This window comes from Dendrobates tinctorius, unplaced genomic scaffold (assembly GCF_039654945.1).
Source record: "Dendrobates tinctorius isolate UK_male_01 unplaced genomic scaffold, ASM3965494v1 ptg000006l, whole genome shotgun sequence".
Lineage (NCBI taxonomy): Eukaryota > Metazoa > Chordata > Amphibia > Anura > Dendrobatidae > Dendrobates > Dendrobates tinctorius.
The window spans coordinates 2,854,536-2,871,307 of NW_027361674.1; the positions used below are offsets into that span (position 1 = coordinate 2,854,536).

The following is a 16,772-nucleotide window of genomic DNA, read 5'->3' on the forward strand; positions in this document are numbered from 1 at the left end:
CAATAAGCCTAGAAATGAGAAAAAGCGGTTTGGTAGTCCTCACAGATTGTGAGGCTCATGATAAAATAATGCAGCAAGCTAAACCCTCACTTCCCATTCACATTAGATGTTTGGAGCGATTTCAGACTGCCAGTCGTATTGCTTCCTGGAGATAAGCCATTGCCAGATATGTCTGGTGATGGCTGATGTAGAGCATACAGGACATACTAGTGCTCAGCGTCAGCCGAGATGGCTACCAACCTGAACGATGGATAAACAGCCATCTAATGTGTATGGCGGCCTTGACTGTGTTTTGTAGGACGCCTGCAGATAACCAAGGGTTTTATCTCTTGTCGATCAGTCCCATCTTGCGTCCTGAGATGCAAGGTTTAATTATAATTTTTGAGTTTGATTTGTAATATAAAATAAGAATATTAAATGGAATTTGTTGAAATTTTTTTTTTGTTTAGTTCTGTTAACCCCTTCCCGACATGTGCAGTTACTGTCCACATTGACATTAGCGGGACATCATGGCGATTATGCAGGCACAAGAGTGGTGCCCACATACCATCTTCGCCGGGAGTTCGTCTTAAGTGATAGGCGAGTTCCTGCTGTCACAGCCAGGATCGGTGCTCATACCGCCTCCGCCTCCAGCTATTTAACCCTTTTAAATGCTGTGATCTGTTTCAATCATAGCATTTAGGAGAGAGGGGGGGGGGGCTCCCTCTCCCACACAATCAGCACCCCAGCAACATACCGTATATACTCATGTATAAGCCGAGATTTTCAGCCCATTTTTTTGGGCTGAAAGTCCCCCCCCCCTCCTCTCGGCTTATACACGAGTCATATACAGGGGGAGGGGAAGTGGGGGGTGTCAGAGACCATACTCTCCCCTCCTGGCATGGTCTCTGCAGCCCCCCTGCTTCCCCCATGATCTGTGTTCCAGCTGGTCCTGCATTCAGCGGTCACGTGGTACTGCTCATTAAACTCATGAATATGTACATATTTAATGAGCGGTAACACGTGACCACTGAATGCAGGAACAGCTGGGAAGCCGAGATCATGCGGGAAGTAGGGACTGAAGAGACCGGGCGTCAGGAAGGCGGGGAGGAGGACAGGGAGCTGAGCAATACTTACCGCTCTCCTTTCCATCGCTGTCTCCGGGTCCTCTGGCTGTGACATTAGTGGAGGGCGAGGTGACGTAGTCAGTGCGCACCCTCTGCTAACGTCACTGCACAGGAACCAGTAATGGTAAATATAGCCAGTGCCAGGGGCCTGAGCCAGCGGCTACACCGACACCTGGCCCCCAGCGACAGAGGTGAGTATGTGTTTTTTTTTTTTTTTTGTTTTTGTTTTTTTTATTATAGCAGCAACAGCACATGGGTGGTGTTTATATATGGAGCGTCTACTTGGGCCACTATTAACCCTTGTGCAGCATATGGGGGGTGTTTATATATGGAGCGTCTACTTGGGCCACTATTAACCCTTGTGCAGCATATGGGGGGTGTTTATATATGGAGCGTCTACTTGGGCCACTATTAACCCTTGTGCAGCATATGGGGGTGTTTATATATGGAGCGTCTACTTGGGCCACTATTAACCCTTGTGCAGGTTATGGGGGGTGTTTATATATGGAGCGTCTACTTGGGCCACTATTAACCCTTGTACAGCATATGGGGGGTGTTTATATATAGAGCTTATACTTGGGCCACTATTAACCCTTGTACAGCATATGGGGGGTGTTTATATATGGAGCATCTTTTTGGACCACCATTAACCCTTGTGCAGCACCACCCTCGGTTTATACACAAGTCAATAGGTTTTCCCAGTTGTTTTTTTTTTTGGCAAAATTAGAGGGGTCGGCTTATACACGAGTATATACGGTAATTGCGGCAACCAGAGGTAAAATAATGAATCTGCCAGCTAAGGTGGCATGTTAGCATTAGACCGTACTTTTGGCACCTTCTTGCCACAGCTCGCATTGATGTGCCATCCTGGATGAGCTGCACTACTTGAGCCACTTATGCGGGTTGTAGAGTCCGCCTCCTGCTACCACGAGTGTGAAAGCACAACCAACATTCAAAAGTGACCAAAACATCAGCCAGAAGGCATTAGTACTGAGATGTGGTCTGTGGTCCCAACCTGCAGAACCACTCCTTTATTAAGTGTGTCTTGATAATTGCCAATAATTTCCATCTGTTTATTCCATTTGCACAACAGCATGTGAAATTGATTGTCAATCAGTGTTGCTTCCTAAGTGGACAGTTTGATTTCACAGAAGTTTGATTGACTTGGAATTATATTCTGTTTAAGTGTTCCCTTTATTTTTTTGAGCAGTGTATATGTGTGTGAATTTATAAATATGTATAAATATATATAATTTCTGAACTGCTGTTTGTTTATTTTGTCTCCCAAAAAACTAAATAGAAAATGATTTAAAATAAAAAAGCCTGAAAATGGTACCAGTAAAAACTCCCATCTCGTCCTGCAAAAAACAAGAACCCTCTGACTGTCAGCAGAAAAAAAAATATGTAAAAAAGCGTTTTCAGTGTATGATAGCAGGAAAGCCCTTGGAAAAAAAAAGGTGTAAATCTAGTATCTCTTTAATATCACCAACCCATAGACCAAAGCCTTCTAATCGCTTCAACAGCACGAGGAACGGTGTAAAAAATAAATCCAATTCTTGATCTGCTAATTTCATTGTCTTGCAAATATTGAATGGCTCAGCTCACATTTAGCCTGTGTTGGCACCGGGGTTTCCATGTAAATCTGTGAACATCTTGATTCATACAGAAATGCACAATTGAAAATTCCTTATAATGAGGCAGATAGAGGCACTGTGGACTAGGTCTGGCCTGTTTAAGTCTTTAGTCATGCACAAAAGCGTAGTCAGCCACCATTTTATGCGCCTTTTAAAAAGACAAACTGCTGAACAGAGGCCAGACTAAGTCCAGAGTAACTCTGCTGCCTCATTAGTCAATGGATCGGTCAAATGTTTCATTTGAATCACTTATTTTGAAGATGTAAATGGAAACCTTGATATAAGTGCTCAGCGTAGAGCGCATGATAAATGTGAACTGATGCAAAATGTTCTGTACTCCAAAATGTTCCCAATAAAATATTCAAATTAACCCATAAAAACAAGTCTCCACTCAGGTCTGTCATCTGTTAACAGAAATAGAGGTGGTGTCCATATTACTGGTAACACACAGGCTCTGGGAAAAGTGCCATAAAAAGAAATTCGGCAATATCTGCACTCCCAAATCCAAATGCCCACTCCCTTCTGAGCCCCACAGTGTGCCTATACCACAATTAGCATCCACATATTTGGCATTACTGTAGCTAGGAAAGCTCGATTAATTTAGGGGGTCATGACTCCAGAAGCACAATGTATTGGGAACTACAATGGCATATTTGCAATTTTATCTCTGCAACATTCACTGCATTTGATTCCAGGGGTGTTTTCCAGAAACAAAATTGTCAGTGCACCCATAGATGAATTTCCAGAGGAGTGTAATTTTGAAAAATGGAGTCACTTGAGGGGTGGGGTTCTGTAGTTCTGCCACTTAGAGGCTCTGCAAATGGAGTCGGCAAACTTGACTATGAAAATTTATGCTCTGAAAGTCAAATAACACTCCTTCCTTCCAAAGCACTGCCGTGTGGCCAAACGTTACCTAATGTGGGGTATTGCAATGTTCAGGAGGACTTGTGTATCACATTAGGGAGCCTTTTTTAATCTGGGACTAAAATATTTATGGCAAAAATGTAATTTTTCTTCACTCCTATAGTATAAAATTTTGTGGCACACCTGTGGTGTCAAAATGATCATTACATCCCTAGATGGATGCATTGAGAGTTGTAGTTTGTAAAATTAAGGTCACTTATGGGGTATTCCACTGCCCTGGCACCTCAGGGGCTCTACCAATGTGACATGGCACCCGCAAACTATTCCAGCGAAATGTACACTGTAATATGGCGCTCCTTCCCTTCTGAGCTTTGCAATGTGCCTCAAAAATAGTTTTCAATCACATATGGAGTATTGTGAAACTCATGAGAAATTGTTTAACGGTGACGTACATTTTTTTCGAATTAACCCTTAAGGGGCTTTACACATAGTGATATCGCTAGCAGTATCGCTAAAACTTCACTGATTTTGTGACGTTATAGCGATATCGCTATGTGTGATACTTACCTCCGACCCGCTCCCCCCGCTGTCCATCGCTGATCGGGCGGCTCCATTTCTCGTCGTCTGCTTCCTGCTGGGCTTCCTGCTGTGTGAGACGAGCGACGCTGGACGCGGGCGGGAGGACGTCAGGATCGCTGTGTGTGAAAGGTGAGTATCGTGCGCTGCGTCGCTGCTGCATCGCTGTGAGATCTTTCTGTGTGAAAGCTCACTAGTGATCATTTAGCGATGCACCAGCGATCCTGACCTGGTCGGATCGCTGGTGCATCGCTAAATGTAAAAGGGCTTTTAGAAAAACTGGGACTAAAACAACCTTTTATCCAATAAAATGTAACACTTCTTTCTTCACTGCCTAATGGTATAAATTTCTGTGACACACCTGTGATGTCAGTATGATCACTGCACCCCCTAAATGAATTCAGAGGTGAACCATATTTTTCGGACTAAGACACACCTAGGTTTTAGAGGCGGAAATTAGAAAAAAATTGGAAGCAAAAAACGTGGTCAGTAATGTACTAATATCCACTACCATGTGTGTATCCCTCTATCTATCCCCAATCCAGGTATATATGGTCCCCCTCATCCCTAGCCTGGTGGGCATGGTCACCCATCAAAAAAAAACATTAAAAAAACATAAACCATTTTACTTACCTTCCTGCACTCCCTTACAGCTTCCTGTTCCGATGCCAGCAGCTGAGTTATGCTTGTAAGCAGCACATGGCAGTGACGTAATGAGCTGCCTACAAGACGAGAACAGCAGCCGGAATACTCACTGCTCCACAAACTGGGACGATAGGCGTGTGGAGCAGTGAATATTCACTGATCTTTAATAGCGGGCACAGTGTTAGCCGCAGCCGCCGGACTTTACAAGTGCCCGCTACTGAAGGGAATAAATATTCACTGAGCGCATTGAATATTCATTCTCTATAATAGCGGGCACACGTGATCATCTGGCTGGAGACGGCGTGGCTGCTGCACCTGTGCTCGCTATTAAAGATAAATGAATCTTCACTGCTCTCAACACCTAGTGGAGACCAGTGAATATTCATCCCCTTAAGTTGCCGGCACACATGAAAGCACGGCGAACAGCGTTTAAGCTAAAAGAGAAATGAATATTCACTGCCCTCCACGACCATGGGCGTGGAGAGCAGTTATACTCATTTTTCTTTAGCAGCGGGTGCAAGAGTTAGCCGCAGCAACCAGCTCTTGCCTCCTGTGGCCTGCTGCTCCGCCGCTGCAATTTCCTCACCTCCCAATCCATAGCAGGTACATCTGGACTATAAGACGCACCCCCCATTTTCCTCCACATTTTTGGCGGGGAAAAAGTGTCTTATAGAACAAAAAATATGGTAGTTTATAAAATGACATTACTTATGGGTGGGTTTCTGCTTGTCTGGCACCTCAGGGTCTCTGCCACTGTGACCTAGCACTACTTCCAAACCATTCCTTCAAAATCTGAACTCCAATAGGGCGCACCGTTCTTTCTGAGCTTTGCACTGTTCCTCAAAAGTGGTTTTCTGCTAAATATGGGATATTGTCTAACTTGGGAGAAATTGTGTAACAAAATGTACTTTTCATTTTCTCCTGTTATCCCTTTTTGAAAATTAAAAACTTGAGCCAAAGCAACATATTGGTGGAAAAAATGATTTTTCATTTTCACAGCCTTATGTTAAAAAATGCCGTGAATCGCCTGAGGGTTAAAAATGCGCACTACTCCCATTTAAAGAGATGTTTGTGGATGGTTTCCGTGCTGCTAGATGAGCTTGAGATGTATACTCCGGTATAATAAGTGTGAAGGTAGTGATTTATTCGACACAGTTCGAAGTACAAAATTACTACTTCCTCAGGATTGACCACGTGTGTTTAATCCTGAGGAAGAAGTAAATTTGTACTTCGAAACGCGATGAATAAACCACTACCTTCACACTTTTTATACAGGAGTATACGTCTCAAGTTCATCTAGCAGCATGGAACCCATCCACAAATATCCCTTTATTTGATATCTAATGGTTACTGACTGACCCGTGGATCTGAAGCGTCTGATGCTCACATTTCATTCTTTCTATAAATACATTGGGCTATTCCAAAGCAGGGGTCCCCAACCTGTAGCTCGGGAGCCACATGTGGCTCGCTGTCCCATGAATTGTGGCTTGTGATTGTCTGCTAGACCTGAAGCTAACGCACCAAGCTGGCAAACGGATATGAAGAGAACATCTCAAAATGGTGACTTTTGTGAGTAGCCCTTCACAGAAGAGCAGATCTGGATGCACATATACCATCTTGGGGTTTAGAGATGTTTTAGGTATGGTACGCTAGAGGATGATACTACCTGTTAGCGGAGGTTCTTGAAGCTGGATTACGACAGTGTTGGGAGTCATTGATGGGAGAATACTGAATTTGGGGTATTGTGGGAACAACCCCTGGATCTGTTTTGCTTCTTTGGAGTGATTTATGTGGAAAAGCTTTGGTTATGATTATACCTGTAATGGGGGTTTTGATTGACCCCCATAACCTCACTCTCCAACATCACTGAAGGGGAGCTTAATCGCCTCTTTTTCAAATCGCACCTCACAACCTGTGCACTTGACCCCATCCCACCTCCTCCCCAACCTCACGACCACACTTATCCCATCCCTAACCCACCTCTTCAACCTATCACTAACGTCCGGTACCTTCCCTTCTGCTTTCAAGCATGCCACAATCACGCCTATCCTTAAAAAGCCAACCCTCGACCCAACCGCTATGTCCAGCTATCGCCCAATATCATTGCTTCCATTCGCTTCCAAACTCCTGGAACAGCATGTCCACGCTGAACTTTCCTCCCACCTATCATCTAAAGCTGGAGTCACACATAGCGACTTACCAGCGATACCGACACCGTTATCAAGGTGTCAGGATCGCTGGTAAGTCGCTATGTGATCGCTGGTGAGCTGTCACACACAGCTTCACCAGCGATCAGCACAGCGATGCCGAGCGCCCGGCATCGCTTGCCATCCCTGTAAAAAATAGAATTAAAATAAAAAATATTGTTGTTCTCACCTTCGGACGTCCCGCACAGCCTTCCTCTCTCCACGCTTCGGTCCCAGTAATCCTTTGCGAGAATGACCGCGAGAGTCACGTCTCGTGGGAGCGCGAAGTCTCGCGGTCATTCGTGCAAAGGATCACTCGGACCGGAGCGTGGAGAGAGGAATGCTGCGCGGGACGTCGGAAGGTGAGAATAACAATATTTTTTATTTAAATTCTATTTTTTACAGCTGATCGCTGGTCTCCCGCCTGTCACACGCAGCGATGCGTGCTGGCCAGCGAGAGCCCAGCGACCAAAAAAATGTCCAGAGGTTTCTTACAGCGATCAGCGATACTGGCAGGGGGGCCGCTCGCTGATCGCTGTCACACACAGCGATCTCGCTGGTACATCACAAAAGTTGGGACTCAGCAGCGATCTCGCTAGCGAGATTGCTGTGTGTGACTCCAGCTTAACTTGCTCTTTGACAATCTACAATCTGGTTTCCGCCCCCATCACTCCACTGAGACAGCCCTGACCAAAATTACTAACGACCTACTTACAGCCAAATCAAATGGACAATACTCTATACTCCTGCTTCTAGACCTGTCCTCTGCATTTGACACAGTTGACCACTGCCTCCTACTACAGATCCTCTCCTCCTTCGGCATCAAAGGCCTTGCCCTATCCTGGATCTCCTCATACCTTTCCAACTGCACATTCAGGGTCTCCCACTCCCACACCACCTCCTCATCCCACCCGCTCTCTGTTGGAGTCCCCCAAGGCTCTGTTTTAGGACCCCTACTCTTCTCAATCTATACACTTGGTCTGGGGCAATTCATAAAGTCCCAAGGATTCCACTACCACCTTTATGCTGATGACACTCAGATCTACCTCTCTGGCCCAGACGTCACCTCTCTGCTGTCCAGAATCCCAGAGTGTCTATCAGCCATATCCTCCTTCTCCTCTCGCTTCCTCAAACTCAATGTAGACAAATCTGAACTCATCATCTTTCCTCCATCTCAGATCTTCTTTACCTGACCTAGCTATAACAATTAATGACATCACACTTTCCCCAGTACCAGAAGTCCGCTGCCTCGGAGTAACCTTTGACTCTGCCCTGTCCTTCAAACCGCACATCCAAGCTCTTTCTACCTCCTGTCGCCTCCAGCTCGAAAATATTTCCAGAATCCGTCCTTTCCTCAACCCTCAATCTACTAAAATGCTTGTGCATGCCCTCATCATCTCTCGCCTCGACTACTGCAACATCCTTTTCTGTGGTCTCCCTGCTAACACCCTTGCACCTCTCCAGTCCATCCTTAACTCTGCCGCCCGACTAATCTCTCTCCTCGCTACTCCTCCACTTCTCCCCTCTGCAAATCTCTTCACTGGCTCCCATTCCCTCAGCGTATCCAGTTCAAATTACTAATACTGACCTACAAGGCCATCTATAACCTGTCTCCCCCATATGTCTCTGAACTAATCTCCCGATACCTTCCCTCACGTAATCTCCGGTCCTCCCAAGACCTCCTTCTCTCCTCCACACTTATTCGCTCCTCATCCAGCCGCCTCCAAGACTTCTCCCGAATTGCCCCTATTCTCTGGAATTCTTTGCCCCAACAAGTCCGACTATCAACCACATTTGGATCCTTCAGACAGAACCTGAAAACCCACCTCTTCAAGAAAGCCTGCAATGACCCCGCTACCTCCTTCTCTCTCACCACTACTGGTGATATCACCTCAACCAACACCGGAACTGCTGCAACCCACCAACCTACTGTCTCCTTCCCCACCATCCTGTAGCATGTAAGCCCAAAAGGGCAGGGTCCTCTCTCCACTCTGTATCAGTCTGTCATTGTTAGTTTGTTTACTGTAAGTAATATCTGTAATTTGTATGTAACCCCTTCTCATGTACAGCATCATGGAAGCAATGGTGCTATATAAATAAATAATAATAATAATTGACACTACCTTAAGGAAGGTGGGAGCTGGATGTGGCTCGCACCTCTGTGCTGAATGTGGCTTGCTACACTCTCTAAGCTGAATGTGGCTCTCAAGGTCAGAAAGGTTGGGGATCACTGCTCTAAAGTAATACCTTATTTGTATATCGGATAAGACCCTTTTTGTGGTGATTTCTCCTACAATCCCTTGATTGCCACTACACCCCTATATGAATTCCTGGAGAGGTGTAGTTTCCAGAATGGGGTCACTTCTGAGGGGTTTGCACTCCAAAATTCAAGTACTGTTCCTTCTGAGCTTTGCCGTGCGCCCAAAGAGTAGTTTGCAACAACATATGAGGTATCAAAGAAATTGCACAACAAAATGTGGGGCCCAGTTTATCTAGCTACCACTGTGAAAATGACATAAATGGGGCTAATGCAACACATTTAAGGAAAAAAAATTCATTTTCACAGCCTAATGTTAAACAATTTTGTGAATCACCTGTGGGTTTGATGCTCACTGCACCCCTAGATAAATTCTTTGAGTGGTTTCATTTCCAAAATGGGGTGACTTGTAGGGGTTTTTTACTATTTTGGCAAGTCGGGCTATGCACATGCATCATGGCGTTTTCAGTTCTGTTTCAGCCGCAATGGTGCTACAGAAGTCAAATGCTACTCCTTCCCTTCTGAGCCCTGTCGTGCACCCAAACCGTAGTTTTCCACCACATATGGGGGTATCGTTGTTTTTGGGAGCAATGACACAACAGATATTATTGTCCATTTTCTCTTGTAACGCTTGCGAAAATGAAAAATGTGGCGTTAAGGCAGCATTTGTGTGTAAACATAATTAATTTTTATCTTCACAACCCAGTGTTATAAAATTCAATGAAGCCCCTGTAGATTCAAGATTGTCAACACCCATTGATGAATTCCTTGTGTTGCATCCACAGTTGGACGCCAGTGATTCCAGCTCTAGCAGCAATTTGTCACTTGCCAAGGTCAGACCGAACAGTGATCTGAATAACAGCACCGGGCAGTCCCCTCTCCACAAGGTGCAGCGGAGCATCTCTTCCGGCCAGAAACAGAGACGGTACAGTGATCACGGTGAGTGCAATGGTCGTAATTTACTACTTGCCTATTGGACTCCCTTAAACTTGTGGCCAAGGTAGATATTTGTATGTATGAGATATACTTTATATATTGTGCATGTAGTATTCTTTGAGAGTTGAGATACATACATAAAACTGTAAGTTTTCATTGTCGGGGGTGAATATAGCTTCTCTAAAATAAGCCACATGGGGTGTATTATAGGCTGGAGGAGCATTGGCCAGTGCAGGGGGCTAATATTAGCTGGTAGACTTGAGGCACTGTTGACTGCGCCTGAAGCAGAAAGTGGTGCCCACCTGTAGCTGCCGGGAGGCTGAAGACCTCCAAGTCACTAAGTCCTAATTAATAATTTTGCCTAATTATCTGATATAGGCTCAACTTAAACTAAGTCTAGTCTTTGTCCTCCGACTCTAGCTGGCCCCGCCATCCCTGCTGTTACAGTTTACCCCAAACGAAGCCAGACTAGCACCACCGATAATGATCTGAAGGAAGAGGTGCAGTCCCGGAAATCAAGTAGTGCGGTTAGCGGTCGAGGAGTCACTCCTCCGAGCCCGATGCTCGGCAACGCCAACAACCCCAATAAAGCAGATATCCCCGATCGGAAGAAGAGTTCTGTTGTTCCCACTGTAAGTATCAAGGACCCACTTCTCATCTAGTACAGTAAGTAAATCCTAATGGGACTTTTGATGCGTTTGTGATGGGTTTTCCGCAGCATTAATATCCACTCCTAAGTGCATGGATTTTTTTCTGCGAAAATACAGCCAAGGGCGAAGTTCATTGTGAACATCCGCAAGTAATGTGATGTTAAATCCGCAGCGCTGGTCAATTTCCTCTGTGGATTTGAGGCGCCGCGCTTGGATGATATCCGTCTAGTGTGAACAATTCCTAAAGCTTTTTAACATTTAATGCCTTGTTGACGGGGACTGTTCACATTACTTAACCTTTCCAAGTGCTTTTTTTTTTTTTTTTCACCCCACCCCCCCCGATAGTGTTGAGCCTGCCAAAAATCCTGGGCTTCAGCTTCACCCTTCTTGCTGTGGGAAAATAATTTGAAGTAAGAATTTGAATCTTAAACAGGATTAGATTGTGCCCCAAACCCTCCTGGCAATGTTGTAAATGTTAAAGGTGTAAGTCTAGGTCAGTTTGCCAGAATTGGTCGTAGGGAGGGGGTGCTTGTATTCTTTTCCTTATGTGATGCAGTAACCCATAGCGGCCTTATTTTCTCCCCACCTGCAGAGTAATTCAACGTCCAGCGGAATGACGCGTCGAAATACTTACGTGTGCAGCGAGCGCGCCTCCACTGATCGACATTCGGTCATTCAAAATGGCAAAGAAAACAGGTAAGATTTCTTTATCCGTGACGCCCAGTAGCAGATGATGCTGGGTTATACAGGTTATGTGCACAAATTTATGAAAGGGCAGACCTCTTAAAAGGGCAATTTCCAATTTTTAATGTCCTCACCTAACCAGAGGATAGATAACTTTCAGATCTGTCGGACTCGAATGTGGCTCTCTGAATAGAGATGGCCGCACATTTGCACCGCTGCTCCGTTCGTTTTCGACCTGACTGGTGGAGATATCTGTTCTTTGGCAGTCCTTTTAGGAATTGTTGGATAGTCTAGACCCCCACAACCATCTGCAAATTATCACCCATCCTTTGAAAAGAAGAGTTGGGAATGATCCTTCAAGTATAGTTCAGCAAAAAGGTTTGCTGGACCGTCTGTAGTCCGTGGCCACTGGACCAGAGCCGTGCAAGGCCACCACCTAACTGCTTGCTTGCTGGGAGCTTGTTCTGATTAGTAGGAATGACATCTTGGATACATTGTGATGACGATCCCAGTCTACTAATTGGTTTGCGGGGCTGTGGTCCCGCGGCCCCGAACTACTGTCATGGCCCCGCGGACAGTATTCTACAAACATTTTAGCTTATCTCTACGTTGGGCTGTCCAAACTCCTTATTTCTATTCTGTTGATGAGTCCTTTCCTGTAGAATTATAGCAATACGTGTAGAAAAGCCTTTGGCAAAAAAATGTGCGGAATGGCACCTGACATGGCAGAGAGATGTCAATGAATTGAAGCAGGCAGCTTGTCGCATGCCCCCATGGCAAGTGGCAGACAAAAAGATGAACGTTTTACAAGCTACTCACCACCTTTTAAAGTTTAACATTTATTTTTAATTACGCCCAGAAGCCCTAAAAGCCTGAATTTATAGCATTTAGCATAAAAATGAATTGAGGGATCAGAAACCATACACGTGCCTTGCTCAGAGATATGCTAGTAATGTAAGTGTAGAAAGTTTAAAGTTTTTTTATTTTTTTGTTTGTTTTTGTGGTTAGGACTGTCTGGAAATATATTGGTGTTTTGTTTTTGTTTTTTTTTGTTTTGTTTTTTTTTGTTTTTTTTTCTCTTTTTGTAGTCTTCCTTTTTGTGCTTTTTGCTATCATTTGCGCCTGTGTTATTGGTCCATTCTACTTTGTCTGCCCAAACCTATTTCTACCCCCTCCCCATCACAGCTTGACGGGAATTTTCACTTACGCAACTAGTCCTGCCTCAGTATGTGCCATATCTTCAATCTTTGCTCGGCTGCGGCATCCGAAATCAATGTCCATGTCCGCCTCCAGGCACTCCGAGACGTTGCCGACAAATCCCAGTGAAGCCGAACACTTCAGGCCCGCGTAAGAATGCTTTAAAATGAACGCATAAAAAAAAATAATCTTAAAATCCTTTAAAAAAAAAAATAAGTATCTGTCAAATTAACATATTACCCATCGCCCTCTTAAGTGTCCTGATGTCTCCCACCTCACTTGTGGTACAAGGCCTCTGTTGCATTTCCCATTTGAGTCCATTGTCTTTTTTTTCTTTTTTTTTTCCTTTTTTGTAGCTAAAGCCGTTCATTGTCCCTCATGGTAATGTCATCTATGGAAACCCAACTAATGTAAATTTCTTTGTTCATTTCAATGATCCCTGCTAGTTTGTTTTTTCGTGTTGCCCTTATGGGGGTCATCTGGGATAAAGATATTGATTTATTTAGTTATTAATTCTGGATCTCGCACTCTGCATTCCATGACTGCTGGAAAAGCCCAGCTCCATCCACTGTATAATGCCCATGTGCAGTGCAGCTTCTATTCACTTTAATGGGAGCTGATCTGCAGTACCTAGGAACGGCCACTACAAATTGAATGGTGCTGTTTTTTTGTTTTTTTTCTCTTTTGCATCTGATCTTTGGGCTGCCGGGTGTCCGACCACTGCTGATTCTACAGATTAGTAGTTAATATCTTGGTCCCTAACAGTCCCTTTAACATAAAGTACAACTGTGGTCATGTCGAGTAGGAAAAACCCCAAATCTGTGACATGACCTTTGCTATGTGTGCATTCAGGCCCCACTGAGACATTGTCAACCCCCTTCTCCCTCGTTTTCATACCAAACATCAGCTTTTCTGTCGATTACTTTGTATAGACTTAATGCACACCTCCACCTACACTACAAACTACTTATGGATGTACTACTGATCCCATTCTCCACTCCTGCCACTGTCACAGTGGTCTAAGAGGTAGATATGTAGGGTCCTGTAAGGAGGAGCCATCCTTATGCCTGCGGAGAGTAAATGGTGGAAGTAACGTGGTCACTAGTGATGAGCGAACGTGCTGGGATCAGGCGTTATCGGAGCATGCTCTGGTGCTAACCGCGAGTCTTTGACGTACTCAAATATGTTAGCGTGTTCACGGCTGCATGTCTCGCCGCTGTTCGACTGCCTAGGGACTGGAACAAATGTTTCGATCATGCCGTAGTCACTCAGCATCCGAGCATGCTCAGATAACACCTTATCAGAGCACATTTGCTACTCACTAGTAGTCACCATTGCCACCTATATCTGTTAGCGCAGTGCAAAGACCCTGATTACAGCAGCCTCTTTAGACCCCCTATGAGATGGGCATGGGGATGTGGCATACTGAGCTCTTCAGTTCTGGGTAGTGGTGTGTTTTAAGACTTGGTGCAATTATGTTTTTTTTTTTTTGTTTTTTTTTTTGCATTAACCAAATGGCTTAAGTCCAGAGCTTAGCAGGTTTTTCAGTTCATGAACATTGGGTGTGTCCGCAGAGGATTTTTCATCTACATATTGCAGTGACAGCGCTGTATACAGAGGGTATCTGCAGCTTGTCGATTTATGGTTCAAATATTAAAGGGGTGTTCCGTCCCCATTCACCTATGCACCAGTTGGGACCGATGACTCCAAGAGTAGAGATATCTGGTGACTTGCAGGTGGGATTGTACACCGGTTCATTTGTGGCGTCACCAGCCCCAATCTCCATCCAGCTGGACCGGATTGTTTCTTCCACTGCGCCATTTTCACAACTCTATCCCCAGAGGCTTTTTTGCTGCTGGGGGTCCGCAGCAGTAATGTACACAGGGCATATACACTAATGGTGCTCAGGAAGTCTGTTGTGACTGTGACAATTACACAGCACAATTCCAGTTTCCCTAAAACAGATGAGTAGATTCAGGATTTATTGAAATCTTAGAATTTTGATCTCTGAACAGTAAAGGGGTTCTCCCCATCTAAAAATGAATGGCATATCGCTAGGTTCTGCTAAGTGGTCCCCTCTTATTGATATTGAGGAGCACCAGTGTAGGGTATAGTCTCATCTGTTTGTCGTTTTTTTTGTATTTTTTTCCACGTTGCTTCAGCACTGCTACATGTAAAAGGTGTTCCCATCCCGTACATTTATGGCATATTTGATGCTGATACCGCTAATGGGTCCCACATCTGTTTTGAAAACGGGGCGCCGTTAAATGCTGCTGTCAGTGAAGAGGTGGTTGAAGGTCCTATGCAAATCGAAAAAGCTTCTGTCCCCTCTCCGTAGACAACCGCGCATGACGGGGTCCGTTCTTAAGATGGATAAGAGTCCCACTGTACATTTCTGCTACATTCTATAGATATGACATAAATACATTATGGGAATACCACTAAAGTTAATGGGAACGGCAGTGTTTCTGGACACCTGTGCAAGGAAAGTCGGGGGGCCTAGCGCTCACTGGTGGTACATGGACTGCCTGTGCATCGGGCATAGCAAGTATTACACCCCCACTGAATGCGTCCCTACAGTGGCATATAAAAGTTTGGACACCCCTGGTCAAAATTGGTTATTGTGAACAGTTAAGCAAGTTGAAGATGAAATGGAGCTCTAAAAGGCCTAAAGTTAAAGATGACACATTTCCTTTGTATTTTAGGCAAAAAAAACCTGTGGTGTGTGTTTACACCATATATACCCTAATATAAGCTGACTTGAGTATAAGCTGAGGCACCTAATTTTACCACAAAAAACTAATTGACTAGAGTATAAGCCCTGTTCTGCAGGGCACCCCTCATCCCCTATCCTGGTCTGCAGGGCACCCCTCATCCCCCATCCTGGTCTGCAGGTCTCCCCATCAGAAAAACATTAAAAAAAAAAAATCCTACTTTTCGTCCATGTTCTCCCTCATTGTCCTTGTTCTGATGTTAGCAGCTGCGGAAGTGGGGTGATCACGTGTGCCCGCTATTAAAGAGAAATTAATAATCACTGTGACCCTCAGTTGAGTATAAGCCGAGGGAGGCTTCCAGCACAACTTTGCTGACAAACTTATGTGTGTGTATGTGTTTGTGTGTATGTATGTATATGTGTGTGTGTGTATATGTATATGTGTATATATATATATATATATATATATATATATATATATATATATATATATATATATATATATGTGTGTGTGTATATATATATATATTGCAAAAAAGGAATATTGGCCAAGGCAAAAGTTTCTGGAGTTTTGTTCATTGTTTGAGTGTTCAGACACACCTGCACACATATGTCCTTCATGAGAGTCATCAGAGCAAAAGTTCTGTGTCTTCACCATAAAATTCAGGGTCAAAAGTATGCAAAAGAGCATCTAAACATTTTGGAAACAAGTCCTGTGGACCAATGAGGATAAACTGGAAATCTTTGGCCACAGTGCTTAAAGGCATGTGTGGAGAGCAAAAAGGGCACAGAATTTCAGGAAAAGAACATCTCCAACCATTAAGCATGGGGGTGGATCAAACATGTTTTGGGCTTGTATTGCAGCCAATGGCACAGGGAACATTTCACTGGTAGAGGTAAGAATGGATTCAATGAAATGTCAACAAATTCTTGATGCATAATATAACACCATCTGTAAAAAATAAAAAAAGGTGAAGAGGATGGCTTCTACAAATGTATAATGATCCTAAACACACGTCAAAATCCACAATGGACAACCTCGAAAGTCCCCTGATCTGAACATCATTGAAAATCTGTGGCTAGCCCTCAAAATAGCAGTGCATGCAAGACGACCCAGCAATCTCACAGAACTGGAAGAATGGATGAGAATCCCTCAAGCAAGAATTGAAACTCTTGTCTGGCTGCAAAAAGCGTTTACAAGCTGTGATACTTACAAAAGGAGGTTCTACTAGCTACTATCCATGCAAGATCCTCAAACTTTTGCTTTGGCCCATATTCCTTTGTGTAATTTTTAAAATGTAAAGGATGACAACTGTTATTTTCC

At 44.3% G+C, this 16,772-nt stretch overlaps 1 protein-coding gene across 5 annotated transcripts in view; it reads left to right on the forward strand.

The window, feature by feature from the left end:
- MARK3 (microtubule affinity regulating kinase 3) overlaps positions 1 to 16,772 on the forward strand; it is a 93,703-nt gene that overhangs the window by 61,327 nt on the left and 15,604 nt on the right. For 4 of the 5 annotated variants that reach the window (XM_073569901.1, XM_073569911.1, XM_073569907.1 and 1 more), the window contains exons 12-14: positions 10,054 to 10,207; positions 10,625 to 10,836; positions 11,447 to 11,550. In XM_073569901.1, the coding sequence (XP_073426002.1) occupies positions 10,054 to 10,207; positions 10,625 to 10,836; positions 11,447 to 11,550 (470 nt within the window). Of the gene's footprint in view, positions 1 to 10,053; positions 10,208 to 10,624; positions 10,837 to 11,446; positions 11,551 to 12,723; positions 12,886 to 16,772 lie in introns of all 5 variants that reach the window. The other variant, XM_073569924.1, reaches the window with a different exon arrangement.